General features: G+C 54.2%; 2 protein-coding genes across 4 annotated transcripts; both read left to right on the top strand.

Annotated features, from left to right (window-relative positions):
* The first annotated feature begins 1,067 nt into the window (after window positions 1–1,067).
* Window positions 1,068–4,331, top strand: NRM (nurim). 3 transcript variants are annotated; one of them, XM_030803273.1, is made up of 4 exons: window positions 1,068–1,508; window positions 2,104–2,300; window positions 2,897–3,073; window positions 3,435–4,331. In XM_030803273.1, exons 1-4 carry the CDS (start codon window positions 1,376–1,378, stop codon window positions 3,714–3,716), a joined length of 789 nt encoding a protein of 262 aa, XP_030659133.1. In that variant the 5' UTR covers window positions 1,068–1,375; the 3' UTR covers window positions 3,717–4,331. The 3 variants fall into 3 exon arrangements, 2 of the variants coding, with proteins under 2 accessions (XP_030659133.1, XP_030659134.1); XR_004027894.1 differs by having other exon boundaries at window positions 1,354–1,508; window positions 2,104–2,322; XM_030803274.1 differs by lacking the exon at window positions 2,897–3,073 and having other exon boundaries at window positions 1,365–1,508.
* An 836-nt stretch (window positions 4,332–5,167) lies between these two features.
* On the top strand, window positions 5,168–16,559 carry PPP1R18 (protein phosphatase 1 regulatory subunit 18). Its single transcript, XM_003272044.4, has 4 exons — window positions 5,168–5,264; window positions 6,323–7,961; window positions 13,554–13,764; window positions 15,660–16,559. Exons 2-4 carry the CDS (start codon window positions 6,351–6,353, stop codon window positions 15,677–15,679), a joined length of 1,842 nt encoding a protein of 613 aa, XP_003272092.1. The 5' UTR covers window positions 5,168–5,264; window positions 6,323–6,350; the 3' UTR covers window positions 15,680–16,559.
* Window positions 16,560–18,756: the final 2,197 nt, after the last annotated feature.

The following is an 18,756-nucleotide window of genomic DNA, read 5'->3' as shown; positions in this document are numbered from 1 at the left end:
CCTCAGCCTCCCAAGTGCTGGGATTACAGCTGTGAGCCACTGTGCCCAGCCAGAGACCCTGATTTCTTACCACACCTGCTGTCTGTAGAGCACCGTGTAGCACTCAGCTACACTCCCTCTTCATGAGTGGTACTATTGAAATGCCTCAGGTTAAACAGCTAGGGATTAGGGATCTTTTCTTATAGTTCCTTGTATTTTTTTTTTTTTTTTTTTGAGACAGAGTCTTGCTCCAACACCCAGTGGATTCTCCTGCCTCAGCCTCCCAAGTAGCTGGGATTACAGGCGCACACCACCACGCCCAGCTAATTTTTAAAATTTTTTAGTAGAAATGGAGTTTCACCACGTTGGCCATTCTGGTCTCGAACTCCTGGTCTAAAGTGATCCACCCACCTCAGCCTCCCAAAGTGCTGGGATTACAGGCGTGAGCCACCGCGCCCGGCGAGAGGACTTTCTCAATAAAAACTGTGACTTTCATTGATGCCGTCCATTTGGGACAACTTACTGAAGCAGAAAGCAGGGTGGAGACTGAATTCAAGGGAAAACATAAGATGTCTGGTACAGCATACAACAGCATTGATTCAGAGGAGGGTGGGAGTACTGAGCCCAGGAGACGGAGAAGGAATGTAAAGCCTGCGAGAGGCTGCTCAGCAATTTTCTGGTCCCTTAGCCTACAGGATTAGCAGCTTCCTAACTCAGGCAATTATCTCTCTGGACCTGTTTCTTCTATCTATAAGTTGATGGAATTAGTCTAATGATACCTAAGGTCCCTACTATGTGCACGTCTACTGTGACAAGGTCCTTAGCTGCATGATCTTTAATTCTGACAAAGGTTACTATCACAAATATTTTAACATTTTTACTCTCATGGTTACTAATCAACAATCTCTGGCACTATTACAACAAACCTTTCAGTATTTACAGAGAAGTTATTTGCCCTTCTTAGCAACTGACCAGTCAACAACTCAACTTTATAGTAAGTTACAAAATTTGTTCTGTACATTGTATTCTGTACAATGTATTCCATACATTAATTTATTTTGTGGTAAAATAGTAACTTTTCATTTTAGATGGGAAAACTAGACTAGCTGAGATTCAACCCACGTGAGCGGCTGCAGAGCCGCTACCCTTAACAGCTCTCTCTCGGGATTCTAACATTCCCTTCTGTGACGGAGAGACCGCAGGCTGGGACACGCATCCCGGGACGGATCCACAGCTGGATGGGGAGGGCTGCGCCCGGAGGGCCGGAAGCCGGGCGGTGGCATGCAAGAGCCCCGCCCTCCTGGGCTGGATTTCGGCCGGGGGCGGGGCCGCGGGCGGGGTCTGTGGCAGCGGGAATCCCGACCCCGCCCCTTTCCCCGCCCCTCCATTTCTCGCCATGGCCCCTGCAATGCTCCTGGTCCCTGCTGCCCTCGCCTCTTTCATCCTGGCCTTTGGCACCGGAGTGGAATTCGTGCGCTTTACCTCCCTTCGGCCACTTCTTGGAGGGATCCCGGAGTCTGGTGGTCCGGGTGAGCGGGAGGGATCGAGGATGAACTGGGAGTAGGAAGGTGGAGCCGTAGGAGAGGGACCGAGGGCGGGGCTTGGAAGCAAATGACCGGGGAAGTCCAAGAGAGGGAACTCGAACCTTGAAAGCGGCCGAGAAGCTACAGGGGAGGGAGACCTGAGTTCTAAATTAGGAACTCAAGGATTAGAGTTTTGGAGAGGCGGGAGAGTGAGGACTGAGGGAGTCGAAAAGGGCGGTAACCGGAGTATTCTAAGTAAAGTGTTTTGTAGAGAGGACTGTTGAGAGGAGAGTGTTAAAAAGAAGGAGCATTTGGAGAACCGAAGAGGGGCAATCCAGCGGTGGCCTCTCCAGCCATGCTTTTTGCAACTGCCTAACATGCGTTGTTCTATAAATCCTCTTCCCCAGGTTTGCAGGAGGCCTAGGGAAGAGGGCAAAAACTAGGAATGGAAAAGTGAGATGGGCACAGCCTAGAGAGGAAGCATTAAGGCTCTTGAAAGCAGTAAGGGACATGGCCTGGGGCTCCAAGAGGAGATGAGGGTGGGGGAAACATTCTGCCACTGTTTCGATCTTTTGTCTCTTTTTCTCTCAACTTCCTGTAGATGCCCGCCAGGGATGGCTGGCTGCCCTGCAGGACCGCAGCATCCTTGCCCCCCTGGCATGGGATCTGGGGCTCCTGCTTCTATTTGTTGGGCAGCACAGCCTCATGGCAGCTGAAAGAGTGAAGGCATGGACTTCCCGGTACTTTGGGGTCCTTCAGAGGTCACTGTATGTGGCCTGCACTGCCCTGGCCTTGCAGGTATGAGGCCCTGGCCTTGCAGGTATGAAATCCTGGCAGTTGAGTCCCCAAGGGAGACCAAGTGTGGGAGGGGTGCCCTGGATTGGAGGGGCAAAATATGGGTTCAGGAGAACTGAGGAACTAATCTCAGCTTCCATTCCTCCACAGCACATATCCTACTTTTTATCAAGAAGGGTGTACTTGTCCTTCCCCGAGCACAAGATGTGCATTCTCACCTCTGCAACTTTGTTTATGTCCTGCTTGAGATCCCTTCCTTCTCTTCAGTCCTACCCTTTCTTCAAAACCACTTCCCTAGGTCTGAAGAGAAGGCCTTGTCTGTCTTTTCATTGGGTGGTTGGCACAGGCTACTACTTTGTGTAGCTATCAGGTCACCCCATCTGTTCTATAAGTTCTCAGGGTAGAGACAGGCCATCCTTACATCTTTGGGACCTCACCCAGCATGCACCCTCCACATGGTGAATATTTGGTGGTGATGCTTAGGAGGGAGGTGGGGGAGAGTTGCAGGCTAGCCTGTGGTGGGGGCAGATCTGGGTCTGGGTCTCCCAAGGTCGGGCAGAGTAGGCCACTGGGATACCCAGCCCCTTATCCTTCCACAGCTGGTGATGCGGTACTGGGAGCCCATACCCAGAGGCCCTGTGTTGTGGGAGGCTCGGGCTGAGCCATGGGCCACCTGGGTGCCCCTCCTCTGCTTTGTGCTCCATGTCATCTCCTGGCTCCTCATCTTTAGCATCCTTCTCGTCTTTGACTATGCCGAGCTCATGGGCCTCAAACAGGTGAGGCTCCGAGATCCCTACCTACGACCTCTGACCCGTTTTAGAACTCCTCGTTCCCTTTCAAGGGTTTCCCTCCTCCCATGCTCTTCTACTGTCTCCTTGCTTCTCCCTCATGGCCCGTTCCTTTGACTTGCCCTGAGAAGGGCAGCAAGCATGGGCCTCCTGGGCCTGGGGAAGGTACATGGATCAGAAGTCAGGATCAGGTGTCCAAGTCTCAGAAGGGGGGTTCCTGGGCCTGAGTTCTAGAAGGGAGGTTCCTGGGCCTGAGTTCTAGAAGGGTGGTGCCTGGAAGAGGAGGAAAGAAGTGCCCGAACTGAGAAAAGGGCTTGACTCCATTTCTATGCTCTTCTCCCTCTCTTAGGTATACTACCATGTGCTGGGGCTGGGCGAGCCTCTGGCCCTGAAGTCTCCCCGGGCTCTCAGACTCTTCTCCCACCTGCGCCACCCAGTGTGTGTGGAGCTGTTGACAGTGCTGTGGGTGGTGCCTACCCTGGGCACGGACCGTCTCCTCCTTGCTCTCCTCCTTACCCTCTACCTGGGCCTGGCTCATGGGCTTGATCAGCAAGACCTCCACTACCTCCGGGCCCAGCTACAAAGAAAACTCCACCTGCTCTCTCGGCCCCAGGATGGGGAGGCAGAGTGAGGAGCTCACTCTGGTTACAAGCCCTGTTCTTCCTCTCTCCCTGGATTCTAAATCCTTAACATCCAGGCCCTGGCTGCTTCATGCCAGAGGCCCAAATCCATGGACTGAAGGAGCTGCCCCTTCTACTACTTGAGACTTTATTCTCTGGGTCCAGCTCCATACCCTAAATTCTGAGTTTCAGCCACTGAACTCCAAGGTCCACTTCTCACCAGCAAGGAAGAGCGGGGTATGGAAGTCATCTGTCCCCTCACTGTTTAGGGCATGACACTCTCCCCCTCAACAGCCTCCTGAGAAGGAAAGGATCTGCCCTGACCACTCCCCTGGCACTGTTACTTGCCTCTGCGCCTCAGGGGTCCCCTTCTCCACCGCTGGCTTCTACTCCAAGAAGCTGGACCAGGGTCTGCAAGTTCAACGGTCATAGCTGTCCCTCCAGGCCCCACACCTTGCCTCACCACTCCCGGCCCTAGTCTCTGCACCTCCTTAGGCCCTGCCTCTGGGCTCAGACCCCAACCTAGTCAAGGGGATTCTCCTGCTCTTAACTCGATGACTTGGGGCTCCCTGCTCTCCCGAGGAAGATGCTCTGCAGGAAAATAAAAGTCAGCCTTTTTCTACATATGGCATGCAGTCTGTCAGTGTCTCCCAAGCTGCAGGGCTGAGTTTGGGAAAGAAAGCCAAAGGGAGCCTGGGAGCACCGAACTGGAGTCTGGGCAGCCACCACGCCCTCCGGCAACCGCTGGGGTTCGGCCACCCCCGCAGACCCGCCCCCACTTTGCCAGAGCGGCCGGGTCCCCATTCCCATTCCTTCAAATCCTCTTTTTCCCGGCAGCCGACCTGGAGACCCAAGGGAGACAGATTGAAGCTAGAAAGAGTCAGGGCAACAGCTCTGGTAGGGGAGGGAGCTTCCAAAACCTCTGGCTTCTGAGCGCCTCTCCTGCCGCCCATCCACAAGGCTCCCCACAGCCTGGCGGCTGCCCTCGACCCGGCAAAACAAAGGACTTCAGAGGCTGGACCTCCAGACCCAGATGAGAAGGCAAAAGCGTAGGGAGGAGCGGCAGGAGATGGGAAGGGCGGGCCCGGCTCCGAGCAGCTGCCGCTTCCTCCCAAAGTCCCACGAGGGGCCTGAGTCACGGGCCACCGCCCTGGGTCGGCGAACTGGGGGAAGGGATCTGGACACCTGGGGTGTCCGGGCGGGAAGCTGGTGAGGGCCCCTGGGGACAGAGCGGAGGACCAGTGGTTGGGGCGAGAAGAGGGCAGTCCCGGAGCGAGTCCCACGCGGGGTGGGAGGGAGCTAGGCCCCGCCCTCTCCTCGGCTCCGCCCTGCGCCCCCTTCCCTCTCCTCATTGTCCTTAGACAAAGCGGTCGCCGCCCCCGCCCGGCCCCCTGGTCTCTGTCTCCGTCCCTCCTCCTTTGCTGCCTCTTTCCCTCCTCCTCTCTCTCCCTCCTCCCCTCCCTCCAGTCTCCGGATCTCCCTCGGTCCCTCTCTCCTCCTCTTCCTCTCTCCGGACGCCCGGCTCCTCCGCACCCCTTCCCCCGGGGGTCCCGCGGCGTGTGAGTTGACTGAGGGGCTCAGACTTGGGGAGTGGGTGTCTCCTCGCCCCTGTCCTTGCTCCCGTCCCTGGCCCGGACCTTGGCTGTCTCCTCTTTGTGCCGAGATTGTCAGTCTGTGCGGCCAGAGCGGGGCGGAGACGGCCGGCTCTGTCACGGCTTCATGAGAGCGGGGACCTGGCGCAGGACTTGCAGGCGCCGGGGAGAAGAGACATGGGGCCGTCCCTTGGCACTCTGGGGTCGCGTGGCGCAGTCGGTGGGGGAGGGAGGCGGTGGTGACAGGACAGGGTGGGGGTGGACGCCAGGGTTCTGGGAACGCGCTGGCAGCCCTGACGCCCTGGTTCCGAAAGTCCCGGGGGTGGGTATTTCCCCCGACCCGCCTCGGGGGCGGAGTGCGGGGCAGAGGGGTGGGGGCTGGGGAGAGGCGTGGCCCGAGCGGTGCTGGAAGCGGAGCCGGGACCTTTGGGGCCCGCGCTGAAAGGCGCCGGGCTGCTGCCGCCGCGCTCCTTTCCCCTCTTCCCTGGTTTCCCTTCTCCTCTAGACCTGTTCGCTCTCCGACCCTCCTTGCCTCCCCAACACTCCCACAGGTCCCGTTGCCTCCTGGTCCTTTCAGATTCCTGGTCCTTCCTTCCCATACTAGCCTTCCTGGGGTATCGCTGAGGCAGCCTGGCCTGCACCCAGGTTCCCCTCACCCCAGCCACATTTCTCTCTTCTCCCTCACGCCAACTTTCCTTTTCGCCCTTCTCTCTCTTTCTCACATCCTAGAGACTGTCTTTAATACGCATTAACCCTGTACTGCCACATCTGGCTCCTGCCCTCATTGCCTCCAATCGGGACTCTTCCTCTCATATCACCCCCACCACCCCCAACTTGGGCTCACAACTTCTCTTCACTTTTTCCATTTCCCCAGTTCTCTGCCTTCCGTCTTTCCCTCTGTCCTCATCCTCTGCCCTGGTTTGTGTCCCACCTCTCCCCCTCCACTTCCTCTCCTCCCACCCTCAGTCTCACCCCCTGGGCTGTCTCACTCTCTGGAGCCTCTCCTTCCTGTTCTCTGTCCCCAGTGCTCCCTACCCTCACCTCAAGGCGACCATGGCCACCATCCCTGACTGGAAGCTACAGCTGCTAGCCCGGCGCCGGCAGGAGGAGGCGTCCGTTCGAGGCCGGGAGAAAGCAGAACGGGAGCGCCTGTCCCAGATGCCAGCCTGGAAGCGAGGGCTCCTGGAGCGCCGCCGGGCCAAGCTTGGGCTGTCCCCTGGGGAGCCTAGCCCTGTGCCAGGGACTGCAGAGGCGGGACCTCCAGACCCAGATGAGTCTGCGGTCCTTCTGGAGGCCATCGGGCCAGTGCACCAGAACCGATTCATCCGGCAGGAGCGGCAGCAGCAGCAGCAGCAACAACAACGGAGTGAAGAGCTGCTAGCAGAGAGAAAGCCTGGGCCTCTGGAGGCCCGGGAGCGGAGACCCAGCCCTGGGGAGATGCGGGATCAGAGCCCCAAGGGAAGAGAGTCAAGAGAAGAGAGACTAAGTCCGAGGGAGACCAGAGAGAGGAGGCTGGGGATAGGGGGAGCCCAAGAGTCGAGCCTGAGGCCTCTGGAGGCTCGGGACTGGAGGCAAAGCCCAGGAGAGATGGGAGACAGGAGCTCCCGACTGTCAGAGGCATGGAAATGGAGGCTGAGTCCTGGAGAAACTCCAGAGCGGAGTCTGAGACTAGCAGAGTCTCCAGAGCAAAGCCCCGGGAGAAAAGAGGTGGAAAGTAGACTGAGCCCAGGGGAATCTGCCTACCAGAAATTGGGCCTGACAGAGGCCCATAAATGGAGACCTGACTCCAGAGAGTCTCAGGAACAGAGTTTGGTACAACTGGAGGCAACAGAGTGGAGGCTAAGGTCAGGAGAAGAAAGACAAGGCTACTCGGAAGAATGTGGGAGAAAAGAAGAGTGGCCAGTTCCAGGGGTGACTCCAAAAGAGACTGCAGAGCTGTCCGAGACCCTGACAAGGGAGGCCCAAGGCAACAATTCCACAGGAGTGGAGGCAGCAGAGCAGAGGCCTGTGGAAGATGGTGAGAGGGGCATGAAGCCAACAGAAGGGTGGAAATGGACCCTGAACTCTGGGAAGGCTCGAGAATGGACACCCAGGGACACAGAGGCTCAAACTCAGAAATCAGAACCTCCAGAGTCAGCAGAGACGCGTCTGGAATCTCCCGGTGTGGAGGCTGGTGAAGGGGAGGCTGAGAAGGAGGAGGCAGGGGCTCAGGGCAGGCCTCTGAGAGCCCTGCAGAACTGCTGCTCTGTGCCCTCCCCCCTCCCACCAGAGGACGCTGGGACTGGAGGCCTGAGACAGCAGGAAGAGGAAGCAGTGGAACTCCAGCCCCCACCACCAGCCCCTCTGTCTCCCCCACCCCCAGCCCCAACTGCCCCCCAACCTCCTGGGGATCCCCTCATGAGCCGCCTGTTCTATGGGGTGAAGGCAGGGCCAGGGGTGGGGGCCCCCCGCCGCAGTGGACACACCTTCACCGTCAACCCCCGGCGGTCTGTGCCCCCTGCGACCCCAGCCACCCCAACCTCTCCAGCCACAGCTGATGTTGCAGTCCCAGGGGCTGGGAAGAAGCGGTACCCAACTGCTGAGGAGATCTTGGTTCTGGGGGGCTACCTCCGTCTCAGCCGCAGCTGCCTTGCCAAGGGGTCCCCCGAAAGACACCACAAACAGGTAGGGAAGCAGCCAAGCCAGACTTCTCAGAAGTCCACTTGTCAATTTTCTCTGGACTCCAGTCTTTCTTTCTTTTTTACACCCCTGTTTTCTTGTCTTCCTCTATTCTTTCTTGTTAATTCCTGCCACCATCCTTCCTCGCTCTGCACATACACCCTTCCTTCTCAGAGCCCTCCTTTTCCATTTTGAGCCCAAAAGATCCTGCCCCAGCAAAGGCCGTCTCCGGGTGTGTCTCTTTCAGGGTGTGCCGGGCTGCTCATTCTCCCTTCCCTTGGGCTCTGAGTTTCCAACCCTCTTTTCTTTCCTTCGTTTCCTGAGTGTGACCCGCCCCAGCCCATCCAGTGGGAGAGCCGAAAGTGGCGAGCTTGAATCAGTGAGGACAGGGTCACCAGGGTGAAAGCATTTGCAGTTTTTCTGGGGAGAAGGGATAGGGAGCCTGGGGTGGTGGAGGGGGTAGGTTTGTATTCTAGGGAGAAACTGCAGGGAGAAGTGAATGGAGAAAGGTCCAACTGCCCCCTGGGAAGGAGGGCAGAGCTGAATAGGGACATCCTAGGATGGAGGGGAGAGGGGAGATGGAACCCGGCCGGCCAAAGAGCAGAGAGAAGGCTTTTGAACCCTGAGTCTGCCCCATGGGAGAGACACAGAGAGGCCATTTGAAGTGGGTGACCTCGGGGTTGCACACCCCCAGCTGGGCCACTGCTTCAGACAGTGCTCCCTTCTCTCTTGGGACAAGAAAAGCCTTCTCCTCTTCCGAAATACCCCCGCCCCTCACTCCCCCGTCCTTTCTCCCTGGGTTTCCCCTCCCTCCCAAGAACTGGCTCAGGGATCGGTTTTCCCCTCTCTTCCTGCCATCCTGGACTTTCCCTCCCCTTAGGGTAGCAAAAGAGAGAAGTGAGTTTGGAGACAGTTTTGAGAACAGGCACTGGCCAGGGAGCACAGTGGGAGTTCTGGACAGGGGTCGGGGCTGAGGCCAGTAGAGGGTCAGAAGTTAGACTTGCAACAAAGACCTGCAGGAAAGTGGGGGCAGCCAGGATGACTCCCCCTGGCCCTGGCCTCACTTCTTCCCTGTGCACACCCATCTGTTTCCAGCTTGAAAATGTCTAGGGAGAGAGAGGTCCCACACTCAGACATCTCAGACTTAGGAAGTCCCTCCAGTCACACACATCTCCCCAGAGCCTGGGAAGCCGTTTCATTCTCATCCCATGTGTTCACATCCTCAGATTTGATTTTTTTGTGTCCTCAGTGTCAGTGGGGAACCACAGGGACTAAAGATACGGGTTAAGCCTGGGATGGAGGGGGGTTCATTTGATCCCCCAATTCATCTTCACATGAAGCGTAAGCTCCCACCCCTAAGCCATGGTGCTTGGGAACCTACCCTCAGCCCTCTGACTGCTACCAGTCAGTTCCCCTCAGGGCTGGGCAGATGAAAAAAACAGAAGTCCGGAAATGCTACCCGGGTGAGGTGTTCAGAAAAGTCACTTCCTACTGAGAGAGGCTTGTGCCTCTGAGGAAGAATGAGCAGGGGAAGCATGAAGCTTTGGGGCCCAAAGCCCAGGGAGCATCCCAGGGGAGCCAGGAAGCAAGTGCAGGGCAGGACCTGTGCTGGTGACCATACCTAGGCCAGAGGGCAGGGGAGCCGGAAGCAGATCGCCCAAACAGGAAGCCTGGGGTGGGGGCCGGAAGGCTGGTGGGGCTGAGTGGGGAACCCTGGGCGCTGGGCCTGCCAGATCTGTGCTCAGGATGTGGTGAGAGAATAAGGAAGCAGCCGCTGCTTGGGTGGGGGTGGGGAAGAGGCAGCACAGAGTTCCTCTGACCCAGACGCCTCACCCTCCACCCTCTACTCCCTCTCAGCACCCTGTTCTTCAGGGACTGGGTGCCTTGTCCCAGCTCTGCTGCAACACACTGGCTCAGAAATAGGAGATAGGAGGACCCTGTCACCAACCCCCGCTTCACCTTCCCTAAATAACTTGTTTGCAGGCTAATTCCATCAAACTTATCCCTGCCATCAGGAGAGAAATCCCAGCCCTGCCACTGGAGCCCAGGGGATGGCTGTGGCTGGTGCCCTACCCAGAAGCCTCTTGGTTGGGCTGAGAGACCGGCCCCATTGTGACCTTATATAGCTGATGGGAGAGGAGCGAGTGAGTCACCCCCTCTCTACCCCCCACTTCCATGCAGGCTGTGCATTCCTGAGAAGCCCAGTCAGAAGTTGGTGGGGGGTGAGGAGAGAGGCAGGGTAGGGGGGAGATATAAACATAGACCGAAAGCAAATAAAATAAGTCCTTTTTCAGAGTAGAAAATAAAATACAGAGGTTATTATTCCAAAAGAGGATATGAGAAGAAAACAAAAATGGGTTCCCAGAAATGTGGGTAAATCTGTCAGTTACAGAAACCTAAGTGGTCCCTTCTGAGAACCTGGGATATAAGCAGTCTGGCTGCTGTCACTAGATTCTACCAGCAGTTCCACAGACATGAACTGGGGGTCAAATGTGTACAGGCTGGACCACCCGCAGATCGTTTCCCCAGCATTGGTCCTCTGATGGCACCTCATCTGAGGTCTGAACAAACCCTAACCTCTTGCACTGTAGCAACTTCCAAGCTCCTTTCTTTTTTCTTTTCTTTTTTTTCTTTTCTGAGACAGCCTCGCTGTCTCCCAGCCTGGAGTTCAATGGTGAGATTTCGGCTCACTGAAACCTCCACCTCCCGGGTTCAAGTGATTCTCCAGCTTCAGCCTCCTGCGTAGCTAGAATTACAGGTGCATGCCACCATGCCCGGCTAATTTTAGTATTTTTTTTTTTTTGAGACAGAGTCTCGCTCTGTCGCCCAGGCTGGAGTGCAGTGGCGCAATCTCGGCTCACTGCAAGCTCCGCCTCCCGGGTTCCCGCCATTCTCCTGCCTCAGCCTCTCTGAGTAGCTGGGACTACAGGCGCCCGCCACCACGCCCGGGTAATTTTTTTGTATTTTTTTTTAGTAGAGACGGGGTTTCACTGTGGTCTCGATCTCCTGACCTCGTGATCAGCCCGCCTCGGCCTCCCAAAGTGCTGGGATTACAAGCGTGAGCCACCGCGCCCGCCCTAATTTTAGTATTTTTAGTAGAGACGGGGTTTCACCATGTTGGCCAGGCTGGTCTTGAACTCCTGACCTCAAGTGATCCACCTGTCTTGGCCTCCCAAAGTGCTGGGATTATAGGAGTGAGCCACCTTACCTGGCCCCAAGCTCCTTTCAACAGCAGACATGAGTGTAATATATTAGTAAATTATCTAGTAAGTTAGAAGATGGTAAGTGATTATGAAAAAAAATAGAACAGTGGAACTTAGAGGGCCAGAAGGTAGGGGGAGTGAATATGGAGACTTCAAAATAGGGTGATCAGGAGGGTCAGAGCCATGGGGATATTTCGGGGGAGTGTTCCAGGCAGAAGGAATAGCTAGTACTGTTCTAGTCCTGAGGTGGGAGTGCGTGGAGGGAACCAAGGCCAGTGTGGCTGGAGTGGAGGAAGAGGCCAGAGAGGCAAGGGGAGGGTGGCATACTGGGAGCACTCTGTAGGTTTTGGTCAGGCTCTGGGCACCTTGGGGGCAATCGAGTAGACTTTTTTTTTTTTTGAGACGGAGTCTCGCTCTGTTGCCCAAGCTGTAGAGCAGTGGCACGGCCTCGGCTCACTGCAACCTCCATCTCCCGGGTTCAAGCGATTCTCCTGCCTCGTCCTCTCGAGTAGCTGGGACTACAGGCGCATGCCACCATGCCCAGCTAATTTTTTTTGTATTTTTAGTAGAGACGGGTTTCACCATGTTGGCCAGGATGGTCTCAATCTCTTGACCTTGTGATCCGCCCGTCTCAGCCTCCCAAAGTGCTGGGATTATAGGCATGAACCACCGTGCCTAGCCTCGAGTAGACTTTTTGCTCCAAGTGAGATGGGGAGACACTGCAGGGTTCGGAGCCAACAAGGAGTAACATATACAGTTCCTGAGTTCCACCTTCCCATGGGGACCCAGGTGTCATATCTGATTTTTTTTTCTTTTTTAGAGACAGTGTCACTCTATTGCCCAGGCTGGTCTTGAACTCCTGGGCTCAAGAAATCCTGCCGCCTCAACCTCCCAAAGTGCTGGGATTACAGGTGTGAGCCACCATGCCTGACTGGTGTCATATTGATGCAGCTCTTAGCAACCACCTGCCCAGCTACCCTCTGGCTTCTCTCTTTTCATACCTCAGTCCATTAGGGGACTCAGAGATGTATGGCTGACCCCAAGTCTTCCCAAACAGATGCCAGGGAAGGCCTGAGTAGATCGTTTGGACCTTTCCAAGTAGTTCACATGGAATCCTCCTGCTGTCTCCCTAATCCCTTTGGCTCCTAGACTTAATCCCACCCTGCCCCTTCCCCCTGAGCTTCTTAATAGGGCAAAGGGGAAGGGTAGAAAGGCAGTGAGAACAGCTGGGACTCGCCTGCTCTTGGGACAGTGTGATTACCAAGGGTTTTCTGGGCCCTGTCTGGTATTTTGTCTCTGTGCCTGTCCCTTTGGGCACACTGTGGACCCCCACCCCAGGTTTGTGTGGACTTTCTGCCCTTGTCATCTCCCCCAGCCTTTCAGGGTATCAGCGGCTCGTCTTTCCCCTGTGTGTTGCTGGAGTCTCTTGGTTCCTCTCGGCCTTTCTGTTCATCTCCCATCTCTTCCCAGGCCCTAGACCCCCTTTGCTATGGATAGAAGAGGAATGAGGAGAGTAGGAGGGAACAGGTGCCCAGGGTCCTGGGTTTCGCATAGGACAGCAAGGAGCTGTGGGTATGAAAATCTTGCTTTTGTCTGAGACTCACTCCCCAGCCAGTTCTTTCCCCACTGGCCAGTCTGCTGGGCTCCTCTGGGAAGTTTACTCGATTGCCCCCAAGGTGCCCAAAGACTCGGTTCACAAGACTTATCGCCATGTATTTTAATTTCTTTTTACCCCTCTGCCTCCCACACTCGAAAGAGCAGGGACCTTGGTCTTATGTTATTCACTTCTGCCTCCCAAGCCCCTGCCAACGTACAGGGCAAAGTCTGATGTTTTGAAATGATATGATCGAGGCTGGGCGCGGTGGCTCACGCCTGTAATCCCAGCACTTTGGGAGGCCGAGGCGGGCGGATCACGAGGTCAGGAGATCGAGACCACGGTGAAACCCTGTCTCTACTAAAAATACAAAAAGTTAGCCGGGCTTGGTGGCGGGCGCCTGTAGTCCCAGCTACTCGGGAGGCTGAGGCAGGAGAATGGCGGGAACCCAGGAGGCGGAGCTTGCAGTGAGCCGAGATCGCGCCACTGCACTCCAGCCTGGGCTACAGAGCGAAACTCCGTCAAAAAAAAAAAAAAAAAAAAAAAAAAAAAAAGAAATGATATGATCGAATAGGGAAACCCTAGGATTGGAGAGCCAGTATGGAAAGGAAAACTGGATCCCAGAGTGGACGGGGAGAGTGAGTGCGGCACCTAAGTCCAGCCCCCACGCCCACGTTCCGCTAGTCCCACCTGCTCCCTTGCAGACTCCGCCTTCCCCCGCCCCCGCTTTCTCCCCCTCAACCCCCGCGGGCTTCTCCCCTGCTGACCTTGCCTCCTGCCCCCTTTTTCTCCCTCCTTCAGCTTAAGATCTCCTTCAGCGAGACAGCCCTGGAGACCACGTACCAATACCCTTCCGAGAGTTCGGTACTGGAGGAGCTTGGCCCGGAGCCTGAGGTCCCCAGTGCCCCCAACCCCCCAGCAGCCCAACCCGACGACGAAGAGGATGAGGAAGAGCTGCTGTTGCTGCAGCCAGAGCTCCAGGGCGGGCTGCGCACCAAGGCCCTGATTGTGGGTAAGCGGAGGCTTCGCCGGCCCGAGGGCGCCCCCTGCTGTCAGAGCGGGAGCTGTGGTCCAGGAGAGAAGAGGAGGGAGGATCGCATGTAGGCGCTTGGAAGGGGCTTGGCGGGTCCTCTGGTCCAACCTGCTCCTTTAACAGATGGGCAAACTGACGTCCCGGGCAGTGAAGTACACATTGAGTCTTCAGGTTTCAAAACGAGAACTCTTCCTGAGTGCTGGTAATCTGGTCAAAACCACAGGGTGGGTCGACAGGCCTGAGTTGGAATTCCAGCTTGTCTCTTAATTGTGTGATCTCAGGGAAACCATCTGATCTCTGGCTTTAGTTTACTATTTATGAAATGAAGTTAATAATAACTACCTCCTGTGGCTCATGCCTGTAATCCCAGCACTTTGGGAAGCCAAGACGGGTGGATCGCTTGAGCCCAGGAGTTCAAGACCACCCTGGGCAACATGGCAAAATCCTGTCTCTACAAAAAAATACAAAAATTATCCAGGTGTGGGCCGGGCACGGTGGCTCATGCCTGTAATACCAGCACTTTGGGAGGCTGAGGCGGGCGGATCACGAAGTCAGGAGATCAAGACCATCCTGGCTAACATGGTGAAACCCCATCTTTACTAAAAATACAAAAAAAATTAGCCGGGCGTGGTGGCAGGCGCCTATAGTCCCAGCTACTTGGGAGGCTGAGGCAGGAGAATGGCGTGAACCCGGGAGGCGGAGCTTGCAGTGAGCCGAGATCGCGCCACTGCACTTCAGCCTGGGCAACAGAGCGAGACTCCGTCTCAAAAAAAAAAAAAAAAAAAAAATTAGCCAGGTGTGGCAGTGCGCAGCTGTGGTTCCAGGTACTTTGGAGGCTGAGGTGGGAGGATCGTTTGACCTCAGGAGTTAGAGGCTGCAGTGAGCCGATATTGCACCACCCACTGCACTCCAGCCTGGGCAACAGAGGAAGACCCTGTCTCAAAAAAAACAAACAGGCCAGGCACGGTGGCTCACGCCTGTAATCCCAGCACTTTGGGAGGCCAAGGCAGGTGGATCACTCAAGGTCAGAAGTTCAAGAGTAGCCTGGCCAACATAGTGAAAACCCATCTCTACTAAAAATACAAAAATTAGTTAGGCATGGAGGTGGACACCTGTAATCCCTGCTACTCGGGAGTCTGAGGCAGGAGAATCACTTGAACCCGGGAAGCAGAGGTTGCAGTGAGCCGAGATGATGCTGCCACACTCTCTAGCCTGGGCGACAGAGTGAAATTCTGTCTCAAAAAAACAGAAACCAAAAACTGCCTCCTAGAGTTGTAGAAAAGATTAAGTAATTTATTTTATTTATTTATTTATTTTGAGACAGCGTCTCCCTCTGTCGCCCAGACTAGAGTACAGTGGCACAACCTTGGCTCACTGCAACCTCTGCCTCCCAAGTTCAAGCGATTCTTGTGCCTCAGCCTCTTGAGTAACTGGGATTACAGATGTGTACCATCACAACTGGCGAGTTTTTATATTTTTAGTAGAGACAGGGTTTCCCTATGTTGGTCAGGCTGGTCTTGAACTCTGGACCTCAAGTGATCCTCCCGCCTCAGCCTCCCAAATTGCTCGGATTACAGATGCTCCAGGCCAAGATTAAGTAATTTTTGTGAAGCACCAAGAGCCACAGCTGGATATCAAATTACTTAATCTCTGCTGGAGTTATGGTGAGATTAAACAGTTATAAGGATGCCTGGCACAGAGTCCGAGTTAAATGAGTGATGGATGTGGTTATTGGTGGTAACGTGCTTTAGATATGGAAGATATTATAGGACTTCCTGCATGCCAACTGCCCTTCAATTTGTGTGTGGGGGAAGGGAGGGCAGAAGGCAGAGGCTCTCACTCATTCTCTATCATTATTGGCCCCTCTCCCACAGATGAGTCCTGCCGGCGGTGACCATCTTCCAACTTAGGCATATACCTCCCTCCTTCTTATAACTGAAGATCCTGGAGCCCGGAAGATTCAGGGCAGATGGACCCTGATAATGAGCCTGGCAGGGAAGGGCAACCAACATCTTGTAACTTGCTTTCCCCACCCTGTTTCTGGGGGCAGAGCCAATTGCCCAATTTCTACCCTAATCCAAAGTCTCTGGTGTGGGTGGGGTTAAACGTGCTGGTGCATCCTAGGTGATCCAAGAGTGAGCGCCAAGTCCTGAGAAGGGGCACAGAACTCCCTGGAGGGTGGAGATGGAGCACCTGCCCCCCGTGGCAGGGTACACTCTCCCCACAGCCTTCTTCCCCACCATCCCGTGGGGACTCTCGGGATTTAAGCACTTGTCTCTCTGGGAGGCCCAGACCACACTCCATTTATAGGCACTTCTCCTTCATTTCCTAGGTCACTGCCCCTTTGTTTACAGCTCCTGCCTTCTCCCTTGACCACAGCCTGGTTTACAAATTCCACCAGCTCCCGGCCCCACCTGCCAAAGTCCCAGGTTTACAAGCCACGCTTACTTACGGTGTCTGCGTGGAATTCTCTCCTCTGTCCCCTCCAGTTTCCTCATTGGAGTGACCTGAAGGTGTGGCTTCCTCCACTTTTTCTCAGTATTACTTTGCCTTAGTTTTCCCCAAGAGGGAAGGCTGGAAATCTTAACTCTGTACCCCTTGATAGTTATTTAATTCTGTTTCTCGTAGTGGTTCACAATTGAACTGAATTGAGATGGTGTCGGGTGGCTAAGGAGACACCTCACCTCTCCTCCCCTATTGTGCCGCCTTTATCAATTGCCTGTTTTGTTTTGTTTGTTTTTTAACTTTCCATAATAAAATGGAGTTCTCTTCAACTCGTCTGCTTCTCCTTCTTTAGAAAAAAAAAGGGTATGTGAGGGGAGGCTCTGGTGGCTGGGGGAGAGGAAAATGATGGGGGATGAACCAGGAACTCGGCACTGACATGTCAAAAGGGGTCTGGGAAGCTGCGCGTGGGTTTCACGCAGGACAAGCAGGTGACATGAGAAAGGGCAGTTGAAGTGTCCACTAGACTGGAAGTGCCATGAGGGCTGACTACATCAGCTGGATTCACTGCAGTATCCCGTACCTGTCAACTAGTAGACACGGAATTATTTCCAGAATGAATGACAACAAATGAATGAATAGAAGAAAAGGGTTAAAATATTACAGAGGACACTTTGAGTTGAAGGGTTCTAGTATTCAGAAGCCTGCTGCCATGCAGGCAGCTAGGTAGTGTATGACACAACCCATGTGGCTAATCCAGGGATATTTACCTCAAGAGCTGGGGCTATGAATAGTAAATCTGAAATTGCTGCAAAATGAAGTAAGTATGTACAAGAGTCAGTTTCCTGGAAAAGTTTCTCCTCTGATAGACAATGGATTTTATATCTTTAAAGGCCTATTGCATGGTGGCTCACGCCTGTGATCCCAGCACTTTGGGAGGCCAAGGCAGGCGGATCATAAGGTCAGGAGATCGAGACCATCCTGGCTAACACGGTGAAACCCCGTCTCTACTAAAAATACAAAAAATTAGCCGGGCGTGGTGGCGGGCACCTGTAGTCCCAGCTACTCGGGAGGCTGAGGCAGGAGAATGGCATGAACTCGGGAGGCGGAGCTTGCAGTGAGCCGAGATCGCGCCATTGCACTCCAGCCTGGGCGGCAGAGAGAGACTCCATCTCAAAAAAAAAAAAAAAAAAGTTTAAAAACCATCTTGATAATGCATGGCTTTGGTGCCCACATAGTTGATATTCGGGATTTTCCCATTTCAAAGAATATCTTATACAAATGTGGAACATCAATATTTTACTCATCAGGTATTTTTGTTTTTTGTTAGCTCTCCAGGCTAACAAAGATATGGTTGAATAGTTATAGTCCTTCTACCACTACAAGTTGCTCCTCTCAGACTGGTCAGAGGAGGCCCCACGCCTTTACTATAAAACAAAATATATCAGACAAATTGAACTTAAGCATATGCCAAAGGTTTTCAATTTACTAGCAAGAGAACAAGCCAGGTGTCAAAAGACTCAGCCAGTTCGGAGAAGGTCTGGGTAGGGAAGGAAACAGAATGATTATATTAATAAACTGTTAGGTAAAGGTCTTAAAAAGTTTCCAGTTGTGATCCAGGAAAACAGAGTTAGGAAGCTCTGAGATGCCAGGGGTGCTCACAGTCCATCTCAGAAACAGAAAACAATGCATTCAAGAGGTCAGGCCAGGTGTGGTGGCTCACGCCTGTAATCCTAACACTTTGGGAGGCCAAGGCGGGTGGATTGCCTCAGTTGAGGAGTTTGAGACCAGCTGGGGCAACACGATGAAACCCCATCTCTACTAAAATACAAAAAATTAGCTGGACGTGGTGGCACGCACCTGTAGTCCCGGCTACTCGGGAGGCTGAGGCAGGAGAATTGCTTGAACCCAGGAGGTGGAGGTTGCAGTGAACCAAGATCACGCCACTGCACTCCAGCCTGGGTGGCAGAGCAAGACTCTGGGACTCTGTCTCCAAAAAAAAAAAAAAAAAAGTCAGTGATGTAGATGCACTTGTGGCTATTAATAAGAACAATGTTTCATTTCCTAACCCTGGTGCCTGGTAACTGCAATTAATCATAAAAGTATGATGCAGGGTCAAACAAATCAGACAGCAGAGCATCAAGTGACAAATTCAGCTTTTTTTTTTTCTTTTTTTTGAGGCATAGTCTTGGTCTGTCGCCTAGATTGGAGTGCCTGATCTCGGCTCACTGCAACCTCTGGCTCCTGGGCTCAAGAGATTCTTCTGTCTCAGGCTCAGCACAGTGGCTCACGCCTGTAATCTTAGCACTTTGGGAGGCTGAGACGGGCAGATCATGAGGTCAGGGGTTTGAGACCAGCCTGACCAACATGGTAAAACCCCGTCTCTATTAAAAATACAAAAATTAGCTGGGCGTGATGGCGTGTGCCTGTCACACCTGTAATTCCAGCTACTCAGGAGGCTGAGGCAGGAGAATCACTTGAACCTGGGAGGCGGAAGTTGCAGTGAGCCGAGATCGTGCCATTGCACTC

Source organism: Nomascus leucogenys, chromosome 22a (genome assembly GCF_006542625.1).
Source record: "Nomascus leucogenys isolate Asia chromosome 22a, Asia_NLE_v1, whole genome shotgun sequence".
Lineage (NCBI taxonomy): Eukaryota > Metazoa > Chordata > Mammalia > Primates > Hylobatidae > Nomascus > Nomascus leucogenys.
This window is presented reverse-complemented; position numbering and strand designations above follow the sequence as displayed.

Excerpts from the sequence above, each read along its gene's own strand:
- NRM (XM_030803273.1), top strand. The coding sequence starts at position 1,376 with ATGGCCCCTGCAATGCTCCTGGTCCCTGCTGCCCTCGCCTCTTTCATC. Across the intron at positions 1,509-2,103 it reads CCCGGAGTCTGGTGGTCCGG|ATGCCCGCCAGGGATGGCTG; the intron begins GTGAGCGGGAGG and ends AACTTCCTGTAG. Across the intron at positions 2,301-2,896 it reads GCACTGCCCTGGCCTTGCAG|CTGGTGATGCGGTACTGGGA; the intron begins GTATGAGGCCCT and ends ATCCTTCCACAG.
- PPP1R18 (XM_003272044.4), top strand. The coding sequence starts at position 6,351 with ATGGCCACCATCCCTGACTGGAAGCTACAGCTGCTAGCCCGGCGCCGG. Across the intron at positions 7,962-13,553 it reads CCGAAAGACACCACAAACAG|CTTAAGATCTCCTTCAGCGA; the intron begins GTAGGGAAGCAG and ends TCCCTCCTTCAG. Across the intron at positions 13,765-15,659 it reads CACCAAGGCCCTGATTGTGG|ATGAGTCCTGCCGGCGGTGA; the intron begins GTAAGCGGAGGC and ends CCTCTCCCACAG.